At 42.0% G+C, this 17720-nt stretch overlaps 1 protein-coding gene across 4 annotated transcripts in view; it reads right to left on the reverse strand.

Annotated features, from left to right (window-relative positions):
• The window catches only part of arap2 (ArfGAP with RhoGAP domain, ankyrin repeat and PH domain 2), a 179478-nt gene that overhangs the window by 131068 nt on the left and 30690 nt on the right, over positions 1-17720 (reverse strand). For all 4 annotated transcript variants that reach the window (XM_007889088.2, XM_042341269.1, XM_007889086.2 and 1 more), the window contains 3 exons: positions 17227-17327; positions 15950-17051; positions 6077-6156 (listed from right to left, as the gene is read on the reverse strand). In XM_007889088.2, the coding sequence (XP_007887279.2) occupies positions 6077-6156; positions 15950-16869 (1000 nt within the window). In that variant the 5' untranslated portion in view covers positions 16870-17051; positions 17227-17327. The remainder of the gene's footprint in view (positions 1-6076; positions 6157-15949; positions 17052-17226; positions 17328-17720) is intronic.

A 17720-nucleotide genomic window follows, 5' to 3' on the forward strand; every position in this document is an offset into this window, starting at 1 on the left:
ACTTCTTCTATCTATCTTCTATATATATTTATACTAAGAAAACAACAATATCTGTCTGCGCTTCAAGAAGGATCGCAATTACCGATTGATAGAGACCTGATTTATACCTCATCGGAAAGGTCTTGCATCTAGGAATAACATGGGCATATTTGGTTTTGGGTATCTCCTATTGTTCATGAGTTAGTTTCAGTTTTGCATTTATCGCTGCAGTCACGCTCAGTGGCCATCGAGTCAACGTGACGCTGTGGCATCGTGCGTCAAAGAGCACGTACGTATATACACACTCACTGCACTTACATCTGGTGGCCACGCCAGCTGACCATGGCGCTGTGGCATCCTGCGTCACAGAATACACACGTAGCCAAACGACGGGAACAAAATAAAGAACACAAACACCCAAAGCTAACTTGCGGCAACAACAACAAAATTACATTTTTAAAGCGCCGAATCCTCCCACTGAGTCCTCGCAAAAGGAGTCCTCCCACAGGAGTCCTCCCAGATGAATATAGATAAAAGATGAAATGTCTGTCTGTCTGTGTCCATCTGCATTCTATATTGAATCCTTTGGTTGCAAGCGTAGAGTCAGTCAGTCAGAGGCACGAGAGCGAGGGGCGAGGAGAGCAATCAGTCAGTCAGCCAGGAGCAGAGGATAAAAAAAAGCGAGAAAATTAAAAAGTGACGTCAGAGCGACGTCAGTATCAACACTAACTGCAGACTAACAGTAAACTAACACTGACATCTATCAACACTATCAACTATCAACACATCACACACCACGGACTTAACTTGATTAACTTACCTTGATTGATTTAACTTAGCTTGATCAACTTAATTGGATCAACTTGATTAAATTAAAACTTAATTAAATTAACTTAAGTAACTAACTCAAGTTGGAAGTGGTGACAATGGCATGGCAGGTGTTATGTGAGGAGTGTGACATGTGGGAGCCCCGAGCGACCACATCTGCAGAAGATGTCTGCAGCTGAGGCTCAGAGAGCTGGAATCCGAGGTGCAGACACTATGGAGTATCAGAGATAGTGAGTGCTTCCTGGATAGCTACATCCTGGTGCCAGTCACTCCCTTGAGGGAATATACAGTCAACATTGGTTATGGTCAGGATAGATCAATGGACAGTCAGGAGGTCAGGGGGACAACGGAAAAAGTGGTAGTAAATCCGGCATTAACCTTGAGCAATAGATATGAGATCCTTGGAACTTGTATCGATAAGGAAGCCGGTGAGGTGGAAGGAAAAACTACCTCTAACATTGGGGCAAACGAGCGGATGGTTGTTGTCATTGGGGATGAGACTATTAGACAGACAGACACAATCATCTGCAACCCCAACCAGAAGAACCGAAACGAAGGCTTTGTTGCCTCCCTGGGGCCAGGGTGAAGGATGTCTCGGCAGGGCTAGAGGATAATTTAAAATACGAGGGCAAGGATCCGTTGGTGGTACTTCACATAGGTAGCAATGACATCGGCAGAGTTGGCCAAGATGACTTGAGAAGGGAATTCAAAGAGCTGGGGTCCAAATTGAAGTCAAGATCATCGAAGGTGGTAATATCGGGACTACTGCCTGTACCATACAACAATTGGTACAGGAACAAACAAATTAAGGACTTGGACGCATGGCTAAAAGAGTGGTGCGAAACTCAGGGGTTTCTTTTTATGGGCCATTGGCACGAGTATTGGGGGAAAAGAGAGCTCTTTCAGAGAAATGGGCTGCATTTAAATCGGGCTGGGACAAATGTCCTAGCTAAACGAATTAATAGGGAGGTAAATAAAAATTTAAACTGGTAAAGGGGGGGAATATATAAGTACGAGAAACCATAAGTTAGCATTAGAAAAAGTAAAGATGACAGTGCAGAATGGCATGCCAGATAATAGGAATATGTTAAGTAGGGGTAAGAAGCTTGGCAAAGCAGATAAGGACTCAGAGAGTAGAGGAAATGGTAGGAAATTAAAAATGTTATATCTGAATGCGCGAAGCATTCGGAATAAAACTGACGAATTAAAAGCACAGATAGACACATATGGGTACGATCCAGTAGCCATCACTGAAACACGGTTACAAGGAGATCTATGGTGGGAGTTAAATATTCCAGGGTTCTCAGTTTACAGGAAAGATAGGTACTGTGGGAAACGAGGTGGGGAGATAGCCCTGTTAATTAGGGATGAAATAAAAGCAGTGAAGAGGAAGGATCTGAAATCCGATGACCAGGAGGTCGAGACAATATGGGTGCAAATAAAAAATAATCAAGGGCAGAAAATATTAATGGAAGTGGTTTATAGACCCCCAAACAGCGATCACAATTTAGCACAGGCTATCAATCAAGAAATCAGTGGCACATGTAGGAAAGGTCAAGCGATAATAGTGGGTGATTTCAATCGCGACATAGATTGGGAAAACCAAATCGGCAAAAGTAGGTCAGAAGAAGAGTTCATTGAATGTATGAGAGATAACTTTCTGGAGCAGCATGCCGAGGAACCAACTAGGGGCAGGCCATCCTAGACCTTGTTTTGTGTAACGAAACAGGGCAAGTTGGCAGTGTAGGTATTAAGAATCCTCTGGGACAGAGTGATCACAATATGATTGAATTCTGCATTAAGTTAGAGAGGGATATAGTTAAATCCGAGGCAAGTATTCTGAATTTAAATAGGGCTAATTTTTTGGTATGAGAAAAGATTTAGGTAAAATAGACTGAAGAATAAGATTAAGAGGTACAAATGTAGACCAACAGTGGCAAATATTCAAGGATTTAGTGCAAAATTCTCAGGGGTTGCATATTCCCTTGCGGAATAAGAGTACCACAGGGAAAGCAATTCATCCGTGGCTAACTAGAGCAGTTAGGGAAAGCATCAAATTAAAAGAAAAGGCTTATAAAACTGCCAAAAAAGCGGCAAATCTGAAGATTAGGAGAGTTTTAAAAACCAGCAAAATAAAACTAAAAAACTCATTAAGAGCGAGAAAATGGAGTATGAGGGTAAGCTAGCTAGGAACATTAAGTCTGATTGTAAAAGTTTTTACAAATATATTAAGAGGAATAGGCTAGTGAGGGTAAATGTAGGTCCACTTCAGTCAGAGATGGGAGAAGTTGTAATGGGGGATAAGGACATGGCAGAGTCCCTAAATGGGTACTTTGTATCTGTCTTCACCCTAGAAGACACAACAAGTCTGCCAACAATAGAGATGCACCAAAGGGATAAGGACAGGGAGCAACTTAGGGAAATTTTCATTAGTAGAGAATTGGTGTTAGGGAAATTATTAGCACTAAAAAGTGACAAATCCCCTGGTCCGGATGGCTTGCATCCCAGGGTTTTAAAAGAGGTAGCTTATGAGATAGTGGAGGCCTTATGTCTGATCTTCCAAAATTCCTTGGATTCTGGAACAGTCCCCATGGATTAGAAGATCACAAATGTCACACCACTATTTAAAAAAGGTGGAAAGGAAAAGATGGGGAACTATAGGCCAGTTAGTCTCACATCAGCGATAAGAAAAAATTTAGAATTGTTGAATAAGGATGTGGTAGTGCGGTATTTAGAGGAGCACAATATAATTAGGGCCAAGTCAACATGGCTTTACAAAAGGGAAGTCATAGTTGACAAATCGCATAGAGTTTTTTGAGGATATTGCCAGTAAACTAGATAAGGGTGAATCAGTGGATGTGGTCTATTTGGACTTTCAGAAGGCATTCGATAAGGTGCCGCATAAAAGGTTAAACCAAAAGATAGGGGCCTACGGAATTGGGGGGAGCATATTAACATCGAATAGGGAATGGTTAACGGGTAGGAAACAAAGAGTAGGGATAAACGGGTCCTTTTCAGATTGGCGGGATGTGACTAGTGGAGTGCCACAAGGATCAGTCCTTGGGCCTCAGCTATTTACCATCTATATCAATGATCTAGATGAGGACATCGAAGTTAATATATCTAAATTCACGGATGACACAAAACTAGGAGGAAGTGTCAACACAGAGGGTCACATTAAAAAATGCAGTGCGACATAGATAGGTTAGGTGATTGGGCAGGTAGGTGGCAGATGAGTATAATGTAGGGAAGTGCAAAGTCATCCACCTCGGTAGCAAAAACAGTAGAGCGGGTTATTTTTTAAAAGGGCAGAGACTGGAATGTGTTGGCGTCCAGAGGGACTCGGGTGTCTTTGTACACCAATCACAGAAAGTTAGTCTGCAGGTGCAGCAGCAATTGGGAAGGCAAACAGTATGTTTGCATTCATTATGAAAGGATTAGAGTATAAGAGTAGGGAAGTCTTGCTGCAACTGTATAGGGCCCTGGTGAGACCACACCTGGAATACTGTGTGCAGTTTTGGTCTCCTTATTTAAAGAAGGATGTATTTGCCTTGGAGGGGGTGCAGCGTAGATTTACTAGGCTAGTGCCAGGGATGAAGGGGTTGAGTTACAAGGATAGGCTGACCAATTTGGGCCTATATTCTCTAGAATATAGAAGAATTAGAGGGGATCTTATAGAAACCTATAAGATCATCAAAGGGCATGATAGAGTAGATAGTGGGAGATTGTTTCCCCTGGTTGGAGAAACTAAAACCAGTGGTCACAACCTTAAAATCAGAGGCCAGCCCTTTCGCACTGAGTTGAGGAAGAACTTCTTCGCTCAAAGGGTGGTGAATGTATGGAACTCACTACCCCAAAGGGCTGTTGACGCTCAGTCCTTGAACATCTTCAAGACTGAGATAGATATATTTCTTATTGCGAAAGGGACTAAGGGATATGGGGATAAGGCAGGGTTAGGTTATTAGCTGGAGTTAGATTAGAAGATCAGCCATGATTGATTGGCGGGGCAGGCTCGAAGGGCCAAATGGCCTTCTCCTGTTTCTACACGTTATGTTAGCTGCAACAGGTCCAGCTATATGTTATAAAGTGTAGTGACTGTGTGTTTTGTGGGAGAGACAGAGAAAGACTGAGAGAGAGCTAGACTGAGAGAGAGAGAGACAGAGAGAGAGAGCTGTGAGATTGAGAGAGCTGTGAGAGTGAGAGAGACAGAGAGTGAGAGAGACTGAGAGAGTGAGAGAGACTGAGAAAGTGAGAGACTGGGAGAAAGAGAAAGAGACTGAGAGAGAAAGAGAAACTGAGAGAGAGAGATAGACTGAGAGAGAGAATATATTAAAGGAGTCCTCCCACAGCAGTCCTCCCAGCTGAGTATAATGTCTAGATGAAATGTCTGTCTGTGTGGCTGTCTACGTTCCATAATAGATCCTTTTGCAACCAGAGCTGCAATGGGCACATATATATATATATATATATATATATACATATATACACACACACTCTTGTTGGTGTGTTGCTATTACTGCAATAATATCTGTCCAGTCTAAATGGGGAAAACCTGCAAAACTGTAGCACAGTGTGTCGCTGAAGCAGCTGTTTAAATAGAATTGCAATAACAGAACGGCAAACAGATTGAAGTGAATTAAAAGGCGGCATTACAATCGAGCTGGAATAGTGCCATAAAGTGAAAGGGGAACCTTTTTTTTTACCTTAAATGCAGAGATTGTGCTACTGCTTTCCACACCCTCCCAGTAAGATTGACATTTCCAAGAAAGAAAAATGACTAAATGTTGGAAATCAGAAATAAAAATAAAATCCACAGCGGGTCAAAAGATGGGCTAACGTTTCGAATGAAACTGCAGCAAGCCCACACTACAGTACAGGGCTAACCTCTCCAAGTTAAAAGTGTAACAAACTTCATTCATTAGTTCCTTTGCCTTTAAGTGCACTTGTCAGTCAGTGAGGCTGAAGAAAACTGCTGAATTGGGTCTCTCAATAGCACCAATCAAACCTCTGCAATTCTGCACAAAATTTATCAAATTTCTCTGCAATTTTCTGCAAAATTATCAAATGCCTCACAATTTGGGGCAAATATTTCCACAATTTTCTATTGGCCCAGGTTATGAAGTTCACTAGAAACCATGCTCAGTAATCTAACCTGTTCCATTGGTCAACTAAAGAGACTTACGAGTAAAAAAAAGGGAAAGGCAAATCAAACCTGTAGGTGGTAAAAGTTAAATAAAAATTATGAAGGTATAACTTTTTTTTTACTTACCATATGATAATGGAATTTTTGGAACATCACAAGTCTTGGAAACATTTGATAGATTGAAGTTTCTTCTTTTCAGTAAGGAACTGTAGTAAATGAAATGAAAGAATGTAATGTACTCTGTCCACCTGTAACATCTAGGTGCAATGCACACTAATAATAATAATAATCCTTGCATTTGATATAGCGCTTTTCACGTCAGGAGGACGTCCCAAAGCGCTTCACAGAACACACTGTAAAGTGAATTGACTGTATATTTGTGGGCGAACGCAGCAGCCAATTGCGCACAGCAATGTCCCACAAACAGTCATGGATTGAAAATGACCAATTTATTATTGTTTTTGGTTTTGGAGGGATTATTATTAGGCGTCTGGAGTAAGGAAACTTGCCCAAGGTTTCGCTCTGCCTGGAATTGAACTCAGGTCTCTAGCTTGCAAAGCGAGTGCTCAACCACTGAGCTACAGGACTCCACACTCCTCATGAAGTAGCACCACAAACTGTGTTACAAAATAATTCAATTGCCTCTTCACTTTATGATCAAAAGACAAACCACATTTTTTGAGTACCTGAGTGGCTTGGCCCTAAAATGTTTTGCATGGGGGGGGGATTGGATTGCATTGGATCATCCAAGAACTCAAAGTGACCTTTTTTTTATTAAAAGGTACCTGGGTCACGCTTGTCTCTGAATCAGAAGGTTGTGGGTCAAGCCTTACGTCGGGATTTGGAATCACATAAGCTGGCACTCCAATGCAGTGCCGGGAAACATTGCATTGTCAGAGTTACCATCCTTCGGATGACAAATTAAACTGAGGTCCTGTCTGTCTGTTCAGGTGGATGTTGAAGATTCGATTCCTCTATTGAAAAAAAGTTTCTCCCTGTGTCCTGTCCAACAATACCCCAAATAAACCTGGTCACTCACTCCATGGCTGTTGTGGAACATTACTGTGCGCACACTGGCTACCACTTTTCTCCCACAAAAACACAGTCAATCCACTTTACAGTGTATCCTGTGAAGCACTTTGTGATGTTTCGATGACATAAGACGATATGTCAAATACAAGGATTTTTTAAGAAAAAATACATTGCAGAAGCCTCACTTCAGGGCTGAGGGCGGTTGGGAACTGGAAACATAAATTTAAAGATTTGAATTGCCATTCATTCTCTTGTTGGAAACAACATATAAAACAACTACTGCACTCTGCCAAGATAGTTTGAATAACAGAATTACCAATTACTGTCAGAATTATAGGGTTACCACTAAGTGAAATTTAAGTCAGCTGATAATGTTGAAGGAAGAGTAACTTTTCAAAATATAGACCGACTCAGTTATAACATACTCCAGTTTAATATGGATGTACTGTGGCCCTGGACTAAACTGGGCTATTAGTACAGGATGATTCCAACTATGACTGGCCGTTTTCCTACGTAGAGAAAGCATTTGTAAAATGAAGCAAGTTGTATCATTGCAGTTCCTGGACATAATATTGCAATGCATGAGGAGTCCCAACAGCTAATAAAAGCATCATTCAATTTATTTCTATTCCAAATTTGGGCAGTTCAATCATTAGTCACAGTGTGACTATTTAATCTACTAAGTAAATATCAATTCCATACCTTAACTCAAGTATTATTTTATTCAACCATGTAAGGTTCACGGCACACTTAAAAACACAACTGCAATCTCTTCCACCCACTTGAATATTTGTGATAACAAATAATAATTGTTACTATAATCGATAATCAAATTCTTGCATTTGATATAGTGCCTTTCACATCAGGGGATGTCTCAAAGCAATTCACAGGACTTTACAGGCAAGCCATTATTGTTAAATGCCTTGGGACATCCTCCTGACTTGAAAGGCAGTGTATATATCTATTTGTATTTACTGTAAAATGTAGTGATTGCGTACTTTGTAGGTGAAAACAGCAGCCAATTTTGCGCCCAGCAATGTCCCACAAACAGCCATGAAGTAAATGACCAATTTTTTCTGGGGGATTGCTGGCCAGGCCACCAGGAGAAATTTCCTTCTCTTTTCAAATACTGTCATGGGATCTTTAACATCCACCTGGACAAGAAGGTAAGCCCTCGGTTTAACATCTCATCCAAAGCATAGCACGTCTGACAAGGCAGCGCTCCCCTGGATTATACTGGAATGCCAGCCTAAACTACATGACTTTAAAATCGTGATGGGTGGACATGTAACCATAGCCTTAGAGGCAATTGTATATTTTGTTTTGCACACAAAATATATTGTATATTTCATTTCAGCCACAAAATATACAGTCAATTCACTTCACAGTATATTCCGCGAAGTGCTTTGGGACATCTCAATGAACTGCTCAGGTGCTATATCAAATGCAAGGTTTATTAGATCAGAAGTAATTGGAAAATAAAAACCTAACTGGGGTAGAGGAGCAAAGGGACCTAAGAGTACACATACACAATTCACTAAAAGTAGCAACCCAGGTTAATAAGGCCATAAAAAAAGCAAACCAGGCATTGGGGTTCATTTCTAGAGGGATAGAAATGAAAAGCCGTCTATAGAACGTTGGTTAAACCACACTTAGAATACTGTGGGCAGTTCTGGTCCCCACATTATAGAAGAGATGTAGAAGCACTGGAGAGGGTGCAAAAGAGATTCACAAGTGTGATCCCAGAACTGAGAGGTTATACCTATCAGGAAAGGCTGAACAGGCTTGGACTCTTTTCTCTTGAAAAGAGGTGGGTAAGGGGTGACCTGATAGAGGTTTTGTGGGGGAGACCAAAACCAGGGGCCATCAATATGAAACAGTCACAAATAGATCAAATAGGGAAGTTTAGAAGAGATGTCTTCACACAGAGAGTAGTGGGAATGAGGAACTTGCTACCACAAGGAGTTGTTGAGGCAAATAGCATAGATGTATTTAAGGGTAAACTAGATATGTACATGAGGGAGAAAGGAATAGAAGGTTACGTTTGAAGGCTTAGTTGAGGAAGGGCAGGAGGAGGCTCATGTGGAGCATAAACACCGGCATAGATCAGTTGGGCCGAATGGCCTGTTTCTGTGCTGCATGTTCATATGACTTTTCAGAAGTCACATGTTAACCCTAAAAAATCACTCACCAGCTGCTTTTTCCAGTGACCTTTCAAGCTGACCATCAGAGATCGCTGGTTTAGATAACATAAAGCAAGTTGTGATATAGAAAGCAGCACTAGAAGTAGCACTACAATGCTCCTGTTAAGAGAAAGTCACATCTTTATGCACACTTTAAATTCTTGCAAATATCTCTTGCTGCAGAAATCCAGAATTTTAACTTTTACCCGTGAGACAACTGCATATAATTACATACAAAGTGGAGACTACTTAGGAACACAAAAAAAATGCTAAGCAGGAAAAGCACATGCAGGAGAATGAACACGGTTATCATTCATTCCCTAACCACAGCCATGTGTGCTTCAGTTTTTCCATCCACAGGGAGAACCTCACTGTGACACTGAGGTTTGTTCAGTTTCTGTTTTGCTCAATAGAAAGAAAACTCCCAACATTCCACAAAAAACTCAGATCCATCCAGTTGAAGTCAAACATACCAAAAGCCACCAGGGAGGAGTTCTATCTACTTGGCTTTATACGTGCATAGGCTACAGAAAAAGCTGCAGATGAAGCATTTACAAAGTGTGAAATTATGGTCAAGAACACCATTTGAAACATGACATGCATAAACCTTGACTCAATTCTCCTCCCTTTGACTTGTCCACCAAGAATTAGAGAGCAACCTCTCCAAAGAGCAGCAGGGATCCTACCTGCCATTAAGCGCTCATTCTCTCTGTCAACCCCATCCCCCATGAAGTGTAAAGAATTATCCAAGTATGAACTCTATAACTAAGAAGACATGAACTCTCAGCATTGTTTGACAGAAAGAGTGGAAAAGATGCAACATGGAAAACAGTGGCATATGAACAGGCAACCTCCTGCTACGGTAAGACTCAAAAATATAATGTAAATTCCTTTCTGTGCATGGTGGCAACTTCTTCCCTCCGAGGCCAATTGCATTAGTCAAAGCATTGCCCTGCCCTTCTATTGCAGCACCAAGACAAACTGTAGTACTGTAAGCATTGCCCTGCCATACATGAATTAAACCCGGCACAAATAAAAGATAAAACCTGGTGCATCTGACTCAGTACTAGCATGTGGTAAATTTACCCAGTAGAGTTGTGAGCTCACTTTCACAAGTTTTAGAAAGTTCAGACTTATCGGAAACCAAGTGAGCCAACTTCAGTTCTTGATAAACCCTTGTCAAAATCCTCATTCTTGCCTTCAAAAGCCCTCAATGTCCTTGCTCCTCCCTACCTCTGTGACCTGCTAACTCCAAATATCCCCTCCCTCTGTTCGGCGGGCTCTGGCATGTTCCATGTCTCCCACCGATGGAGATCAGGCCTTCAGCCTTTCTTACCCCACCCTTCAGAAATCCATCCTAGTTCCTTCGCCTCATTCCCTCCTTTGCCTCCTTCAAGGCACGTCTCAAGACCCCCCTCCTTTACCAAGCCTTCGGTCACCCTCCTACCATACATGTTCTCCACCCCTCCTGATTCCAAACCCCAGCTCCGGTCCAAATCCCTGACTGATCAGTACCTTGGGACATTCTGGATGAGAGATAACTTTCTTCAATTGAACATCAACAAGACCGAGTCTCTCCTTATTGGCTCCCATCAGTGCCTCCTAACCTCAGGCGCTGGCAGCATCACCATCCATGGTTGCACACTCCACCTCGCTAAGCCAGTCTGGAACCTTGGGTCTTGTTTGACCCTCAACTATCCTTTCTACCCCACATCTGCGCCATGACCCGCTCTGCCTTCCCCGACCTCCGCAACGTCGCCCGGCTCCAACACTGTCTCACACCGCAGGCCGCTGAAACTCTCATACATGCCTTCATTACATCGAGGCTCAACTATGCAAACTCATTGCTTCTCGGCCTCCCCAACTCCTCTCTCCACAGGCTGCAGATCATCCAGAACTCTGCAGCCCGTGTCTTCTCCCACACTAGGCTCCGCGATCCGATCGCCCCCCATCCTTGCCCAACTCCACTGGCTTCCCATCACACAGAGGATACAGTTCAAGATCCTGGTCCTCACCTTACAAACCCCTCTATCTTGCTCCCCTCTACCTCTCCGACCTCCTAACCCCCTACCATCCTGTTCCTTCCCTCTGCTCAGCAGGCTCCGGCCTGCTTCCCGTCCCCCACCTTGCTCGTCCCACTATTGGAGGGTGGGCCTTCTGCCACTCTGCCCCCACCCTCTGTAATTCCAGCCCGCAGTCCCTCCGTCTCGCCCCTCCCTTGCCACCTTCAAGACCCATCTCAAGACCCTCCTCTTCGATCTCCCTGCTTCCCCCCCTGCCCTCTACCCTCTCCCACCCAGACCCCCAACTTGGGTCCGTAATTTTGTCTGTCCAGAACCTTGGGACGTCCTCCCAATGTGAAAGATTGTAAATCAGGAGCAAGAACCCTGGCTGATTTTTCCTTTCCTACTCAGCAAAGGTTAGTGATCAAACCCACAACCTTCTGCTTCAGATTCCTCCGTTGTTACATAGCAGAGTGCCTTTATCTATTGGACTCAGCATGCTCACATTAAAACATTTCAGATTAAAAGTGTTAATCAGCATTAGAATCGCTTCCCAAACTCCCCCACTGACTTCAGTTAAAGTAATGAAATTAAAAGGATAGAATCTGTTTTAAAAAGGTGGCTCTGGAAACCTTGTTCCACTATTTACATTGGGGAATAAGATGATTTGAAACTAGTTCACTGAGCTCCTAACAGAAGGTTAATATGAAAAATGCAATTCATCCTTCATCTCCAAAAGACATCTCCTGGGTTAGCTGCATTCTAATTAAAATGTAACTATGCCTACATGTGAAGTTATTTGCATCTTACAAGCTCAGTAATCAGCTAGTCGCACTACTGATCAAGAATATTACCATATGAAGCAGCAATTCTGGTCTAAACTATTACTCCTGCAACCTATTGCTCCTTTCCAGTAGGAAGTCCTGGCCGTTATGATAACAATAATCCTTATTATTTTACATAACACCTTTCACATCAGCAGAGCATTTCAAAGCACTTTACAGGATTTGCTGTAAAGTGGTTCGTAATACTGACTTTTATACAACTTTTACATTGTCTTTTGGAGGCAAACATTGCAGCCAATTTTGTGCCCACAACATATTTATTTATATCTGAGCAAATTCTCCCTCTAAATGAATACTCAGCCACAGAATTTCATCTAAACATAATGCCTTGTCATCATGAACACTTAACCTTCAATAGAGGAAGGACTAATTTGTTGTAAAATACTTTGACCGCTGATAATGAGAGGAAGTTGATTTTTGAAAGAGATCTCCCAGCCAGATACCATAGCTAAAATGAATGGATGAAAAAGAACTTCTCAAATGAAATTTGAGCTTGAACTATCCCCTTGCAATGTCAGGCTCACTATTTTCAAACCACAGTAGGTTTAATACAACAACAACAAATTACATTTGTATTGCGCCTTTCACGTTAGGCGGACAGCAAATGTCACTACAGCATCTTTTATCGATAATAAGCAAAATTAGATAATAATGTGGTTGCGACTATGCCTCATGCTACATTAACCACTGGGCACTTTGGCTGTTTCATAGGCTCTGCAAATAAACATAAACCTTCAGGAGGTGGCCTGCCGAGCATTCTCACTCGTCTAGATGAGTTTATTTTAAATCAATGTTTTGTTTCCATTTTTTTCTGAGTTAGACATTAATCAAAACATATTCAATCGAGAAAATGAATTTAGCTACCCGACAAAATAGGTTGGCCGCCACTGATCTATACCAAACTATTGAGAGTTCAAAAACTTATGGAAATTATCATTTTGTCTGGTAATGGGATGTGCACCCTCTCCCTGGAGGGACACAATTTTCTAACCTAATCCCTGAAACTATGATCAGATTTGTAACAGCTTGTGAGTTGGGGTAGTACTAAAGTTTAACATAGAACCACATAGCTTGCCATTGAAAAGACTCTGTAACAAACTTCCCCATGCTTGACCAGCTAGGACCTACTTCTTTTTTAGAGCTTTGGTTTGCTGAGTTAACAGGAACTCAGTGGAAAGAATCCCATTCCCAGTGACTAGTCTTCTCCTCTAAATCCTGCTGACTACCCAGGATAATTCCCCCACGGAGAATCAGATATATCCCAGGCCAATCCTTAACACACATTCACAGAATTGACAATTTCCAATATGGGTTAACATGGAGTCCTGTAGCTCAGTGGTTAGAGCACTCGCTTTGCAAGCGAGAGACCTGAGTTCAATTCCAGGCAAAGGGCGAAACCTTGGGCAAGTTTCCTTACTCCACACAGAGCCTGATAATAATCCCTCCAAAACCAAAAACAATAATAAATTGGTCATTTTCAATCTACGACTGTTTGTGGGACATTGCTGTGCACAGTCAATTCACTTTACAGTATATTCTGTGAAACACTTTGGGACGTCTAGAAGACGTGAAAAGCACTATAAACAAATGCAAGGATTATTATTATTATTATTATTAGCCAGGAGTGGCAGACCTTGCTGACTCCCCACCGTAACCCAGGAGCATTAATGTCAATTGGAGCACCTTCACCTCTCCAGGTGAGATCAGTTATAACTCAGCACAGATCAAGAATACATCCTGGGAACAGCTAAGACTTTAATCATAGTAATATATTTATCAGTGCTTTTACCAACAACCTACATTCATATAGCATCATTTTTAATAGTTTTTTTTTAATACTTTAATAGTTTTTTTTCTTGAAGGATTATTATCAGGCATGTGGAGTAAGGAAACCTGCCCAAGGTATCGCCCTGCCAGGAATTGAACTTAGGTTTCTCGCTTGCGAGGTGAGTGCTTTAACACTGAGCTACAGGACTCCACATTTAAATAGTCCCTTGGGACGTGCTCCCGATGTGAAAGGTGAAGCTTTACAAATGTAATTTGTTGTTGTTGGTTATGCACGATAGTGCCTCAGAGCACTGAAAGTAGCAAACAGCATGTTAGAAAATGGAACTAGCCAGAAACTTATCGCAATGGTTTTTTCCAGTTCTGTACATTACTATTGAAGCACTTGAAGGCGGCCTCTTGACATAAAAGGCGCTAAATCAAATCCCAAATTATTATTTATTTAGCTTTATGGAGGTACTCAGAGTTCTTACTTTTTCAGCCCAAACACGATATTTGAGAATACAAAATAAGTCCAAAAATTAATTTTGAATGTTCTTCAATGCAGAAGAGAGTGAGTATTAGCCTTAATAATTGCAAGCACGCTGTATAATAGCTCTTCAAATATTTACTTTAAAAACAAACAATCCACAAAGTTGCACAACAGTTACACAATAGCAGCCAGGTAAAAATCTAATGGATTTTAAACAATCCTGCTGTCGGACCATCAAGAAAGGAGTAGCATAAAATGGATTGAGCCAAAGAGAAAATGCTTTTTAAAGCAATTCTTTGAATGCAAATTGAAATAGCTCTTGATCATCTGCTTTTTGGCTTTTAAACAACAGCTGCCGACGGCATTGAAGGCAAGACGATGTAAACTAAGATTGGAACATTTTGGAAAACAACATAGAACACTGGAAAGAATTCTATGATTTTGATATTTTCAACAATAAAGGTTTAGACCACAACAAAAACTTCTACTTGCGAACTTATATGTAATCTCATGGGAATGCATTGTCATCAGGTTGAGGACAAAAGCCATGATTAAAAATAACTTGTGTTATTAAAAAAACATAAAAAAGTGCATTGAGCAAGCTTCAATATAAAGCAAAACTTGCTGTCTAAACTTAATTGCTGTTTTGTCACGACTGTAGTTTACAACAATTAAATATACCAATGTTAAAACTGTGAAACTGACAGGTTTTCTGTAATGGTTCACATTTATAATCTATTGTTGAATGTACAACTGAAAGCAGTATTAAAGATTTTTTTCTTTTTGAGCATTTCTATTTAACAAAAACATGTCTTAGTTTGGGGCATTTAGTTTCTGTATTAATTAAAAACTATCAGGGAGGAGAGATGTTAGCCCTCCACACTTTCCTGGTCCCACTCCTTGCCATTCTAGCATCCTCACTATATCCTTTCTAATGGCTTCTCCTCCTGGCCCCATACAGCCAAGTGTGGCCTTTATCAGGGATCCATCCTCAGTCCTCTCCCTTTTTTTCATCTGCATACTCCCTCTTAGTGACATCATTTGCAGGCACAGGGTTCACAAATATCACCAACTCTCCCTTTCTATCTGAGCTCTAGGCTCTAGCACCATTGGTGTTCAGACATCAGATTTATATAGTTTACACATTGCGCATTCTATACCTCATTGTCAACAACTTGGACCCCATTGCCCTTCATGGAGGATATCAGGGATGGACGTTTAGCAAGCGAGAAAGGGGAAGGTGACCATAGACGCAGTTGAAGAGATAGGTTTTCTGATAGAATTTAAAGAAAGAGGGGAGAGGAGGAGGAATTGAGGCAAGGAGTTTGAGAGATTAGGGATAGCTCAAGGCTTGGCCACTGTGGTGGAGGTCGAGGGTCTGGGGATGCGTATCAGGCTTGTGTTTAGCTAAACAAAGCTGTTTGTCAGAGGAATTGGGTACAAGCAGTTCAGATTTACACCACATGATGAGCTCCATACAGACAGCTGTGATGAATTAATAATATGATGGATCAGGGTCGATGGGTTCAATAACCCTCTTTTGTTCCTAATTTTGTAAAATCCCAGATCAACAAATCTGCCCCTCCCTCCTTCCCTCCAGAAAAGAGGAAATAAATATTCAGTACGCAAAACGCTCAAGTCAAACCTAAAATAATGCCGAATATAAAACGCAACTGCACCTGTTGTCTGCAGCACAGAGCGGTACAGCCTGTGCCGCACATAGGCTGGGAAGCTCTGCAGGGGGCCTGTTCCTCAGATCAGATTCCCTCGAAGTTCCCATAAGAGTCTGGTCTGGAACAATCTGTATTCCATCATACAAAGCATTCGCTCTCATTTCTCCTCTGAATTCAAAGAAAGGAGAGGTTGGTGTTTGATCGGCTTCCACTGAAGTCTCTTTTGTAGAAGTGCAATCTGAAGAATCAGCAGAAGCAGAAGGCAACTGTGCCTTATCCCCAGTGAATGGGAGAGGGGGAGTGCCCTGATTCACCCGCGGTGGAAGTGGTGGGCGACCATCGGCTGGATTATCCTTCTTCACGTCGCCCTGTTGTTCGCATGAACTGAAAGAGGAATCCTCGGGCTCAGGAATATGCAGTTTTAGGCCTTTGCCATGTGAACATTTCTGCTGTCCTTCAACCTGCGCCACTTGAGGAGGCTGAAATGTGTTCCTTTTTGAGATGACACATCCATCAGAGTGCGCTGGGTCGGGGCGATCTGAAGTTAAACCACTTTTAGCATAAATCCTTCTCGGCTTTGACACAGGAGTGCTTTTTTCAATCTCTTCTATTGCAGGTGGACTGCGTAAAGCAACACCCTGATTGTCGCTGTCTCGCTTATTGCCTTTGTTCTCCTGTTTATCAAGAGCTTGGGATCCCACTGCCTCGTCTTGCATTGGTGGAAACTCACAGAACAGTTGTCTAAGTATTCTCTTACGGTGTCCGGTCGGAGCAATCCCGAGTTCAAGAAGAGTCTCATTGTTTACGTGCTCACAGGCCCCTACTGTGCAGTAGCCAGACTCTTTGAAATGAATTGTGTACTGCTCCAGATGAATACCGGTCAGCCAGTCTGCGATGTCCCTGCCAGCCTCACTGGATGATGACATGGTGGTGATTTCAGTCCCATTCCAGCCTTCCCTCTGCACAATTCACATTCTCTAACGTAAACACAAGCTTACTGCAGCCGAACGATTTCATAACTTGTCTGAAGCACTGCATCTGATGTGGAACTTGCCATCATAGTGGGAAGTAGCCTTGCTTCCTCATTCAGACGAAAAGAATCACTTTACTAAAAAAAATCAAGACAAAAGCGTTAGTTTGACCACAGAAGATATTTTTTTCCAAGAAACAAACGTGATGCTCTATATAAAATGACATGTAACCTGGGCGTGGTTTCCATCCGTAGCTATCCTTCCTACCTTACACCCAGTTCTGCTTTCCTTCATCCCCGTCACATTACTCACCTCCGTCCATACCTCACACCGAATGCAGCCGAAACCCTCGTCTACGCCTTTGTCACCTCCCGCCTTGGCTATTCAAATGTCCTCCATGCCCATCTCCCCAGCTGTAACAGGAACAGAGTAGGTCATTCTGAAAGGGTTACATCAAATGGGCAAAAGAGTCTTCTTCATCTAAACCCCTCTCCTCTCATCATCTTGCATCATTCCCTGTGGAATGAGGCTCTGAGCTTTGAAGGAATTGAGAGCAGAGATATTGATGCAAGTCTCTTTATCCACCAGGACACATTGAAACCTGCTAACTCTCCACACAATTAACAGGATTTGTTCAGTTCCTCAAACCTTTGCATTGCAGAGTTCAGACCTTCATACTCTTCAAACACTAACCTGTACTTTGTATAACCTGTTCTGCAGAATTATTGCAATGCAGGTGCTGAACAAACTGATGAATACACTGTTATAATTAGGGCTTCTAATTTTCAGTTTATTTTTAGCAATTT

This window comes from Callorhinchus milii, unplaced genomic scaffold (assembly GCF_018977255.1).
Source record: "Callorhinchus milii isolate IMCB2004 unplaced genomic scaffold, IMCB_Cmil_1.0 Scaffold1, whole genome shotgun sequence".
In the NCBI taxonomy this organism is placed as follows: Eukaryota; Metazoa; Chordata; class Chondrichthyes; order Chimaeriformes; family Callorhinchidae; genus Callorhinchus; species Callorhinchus milii.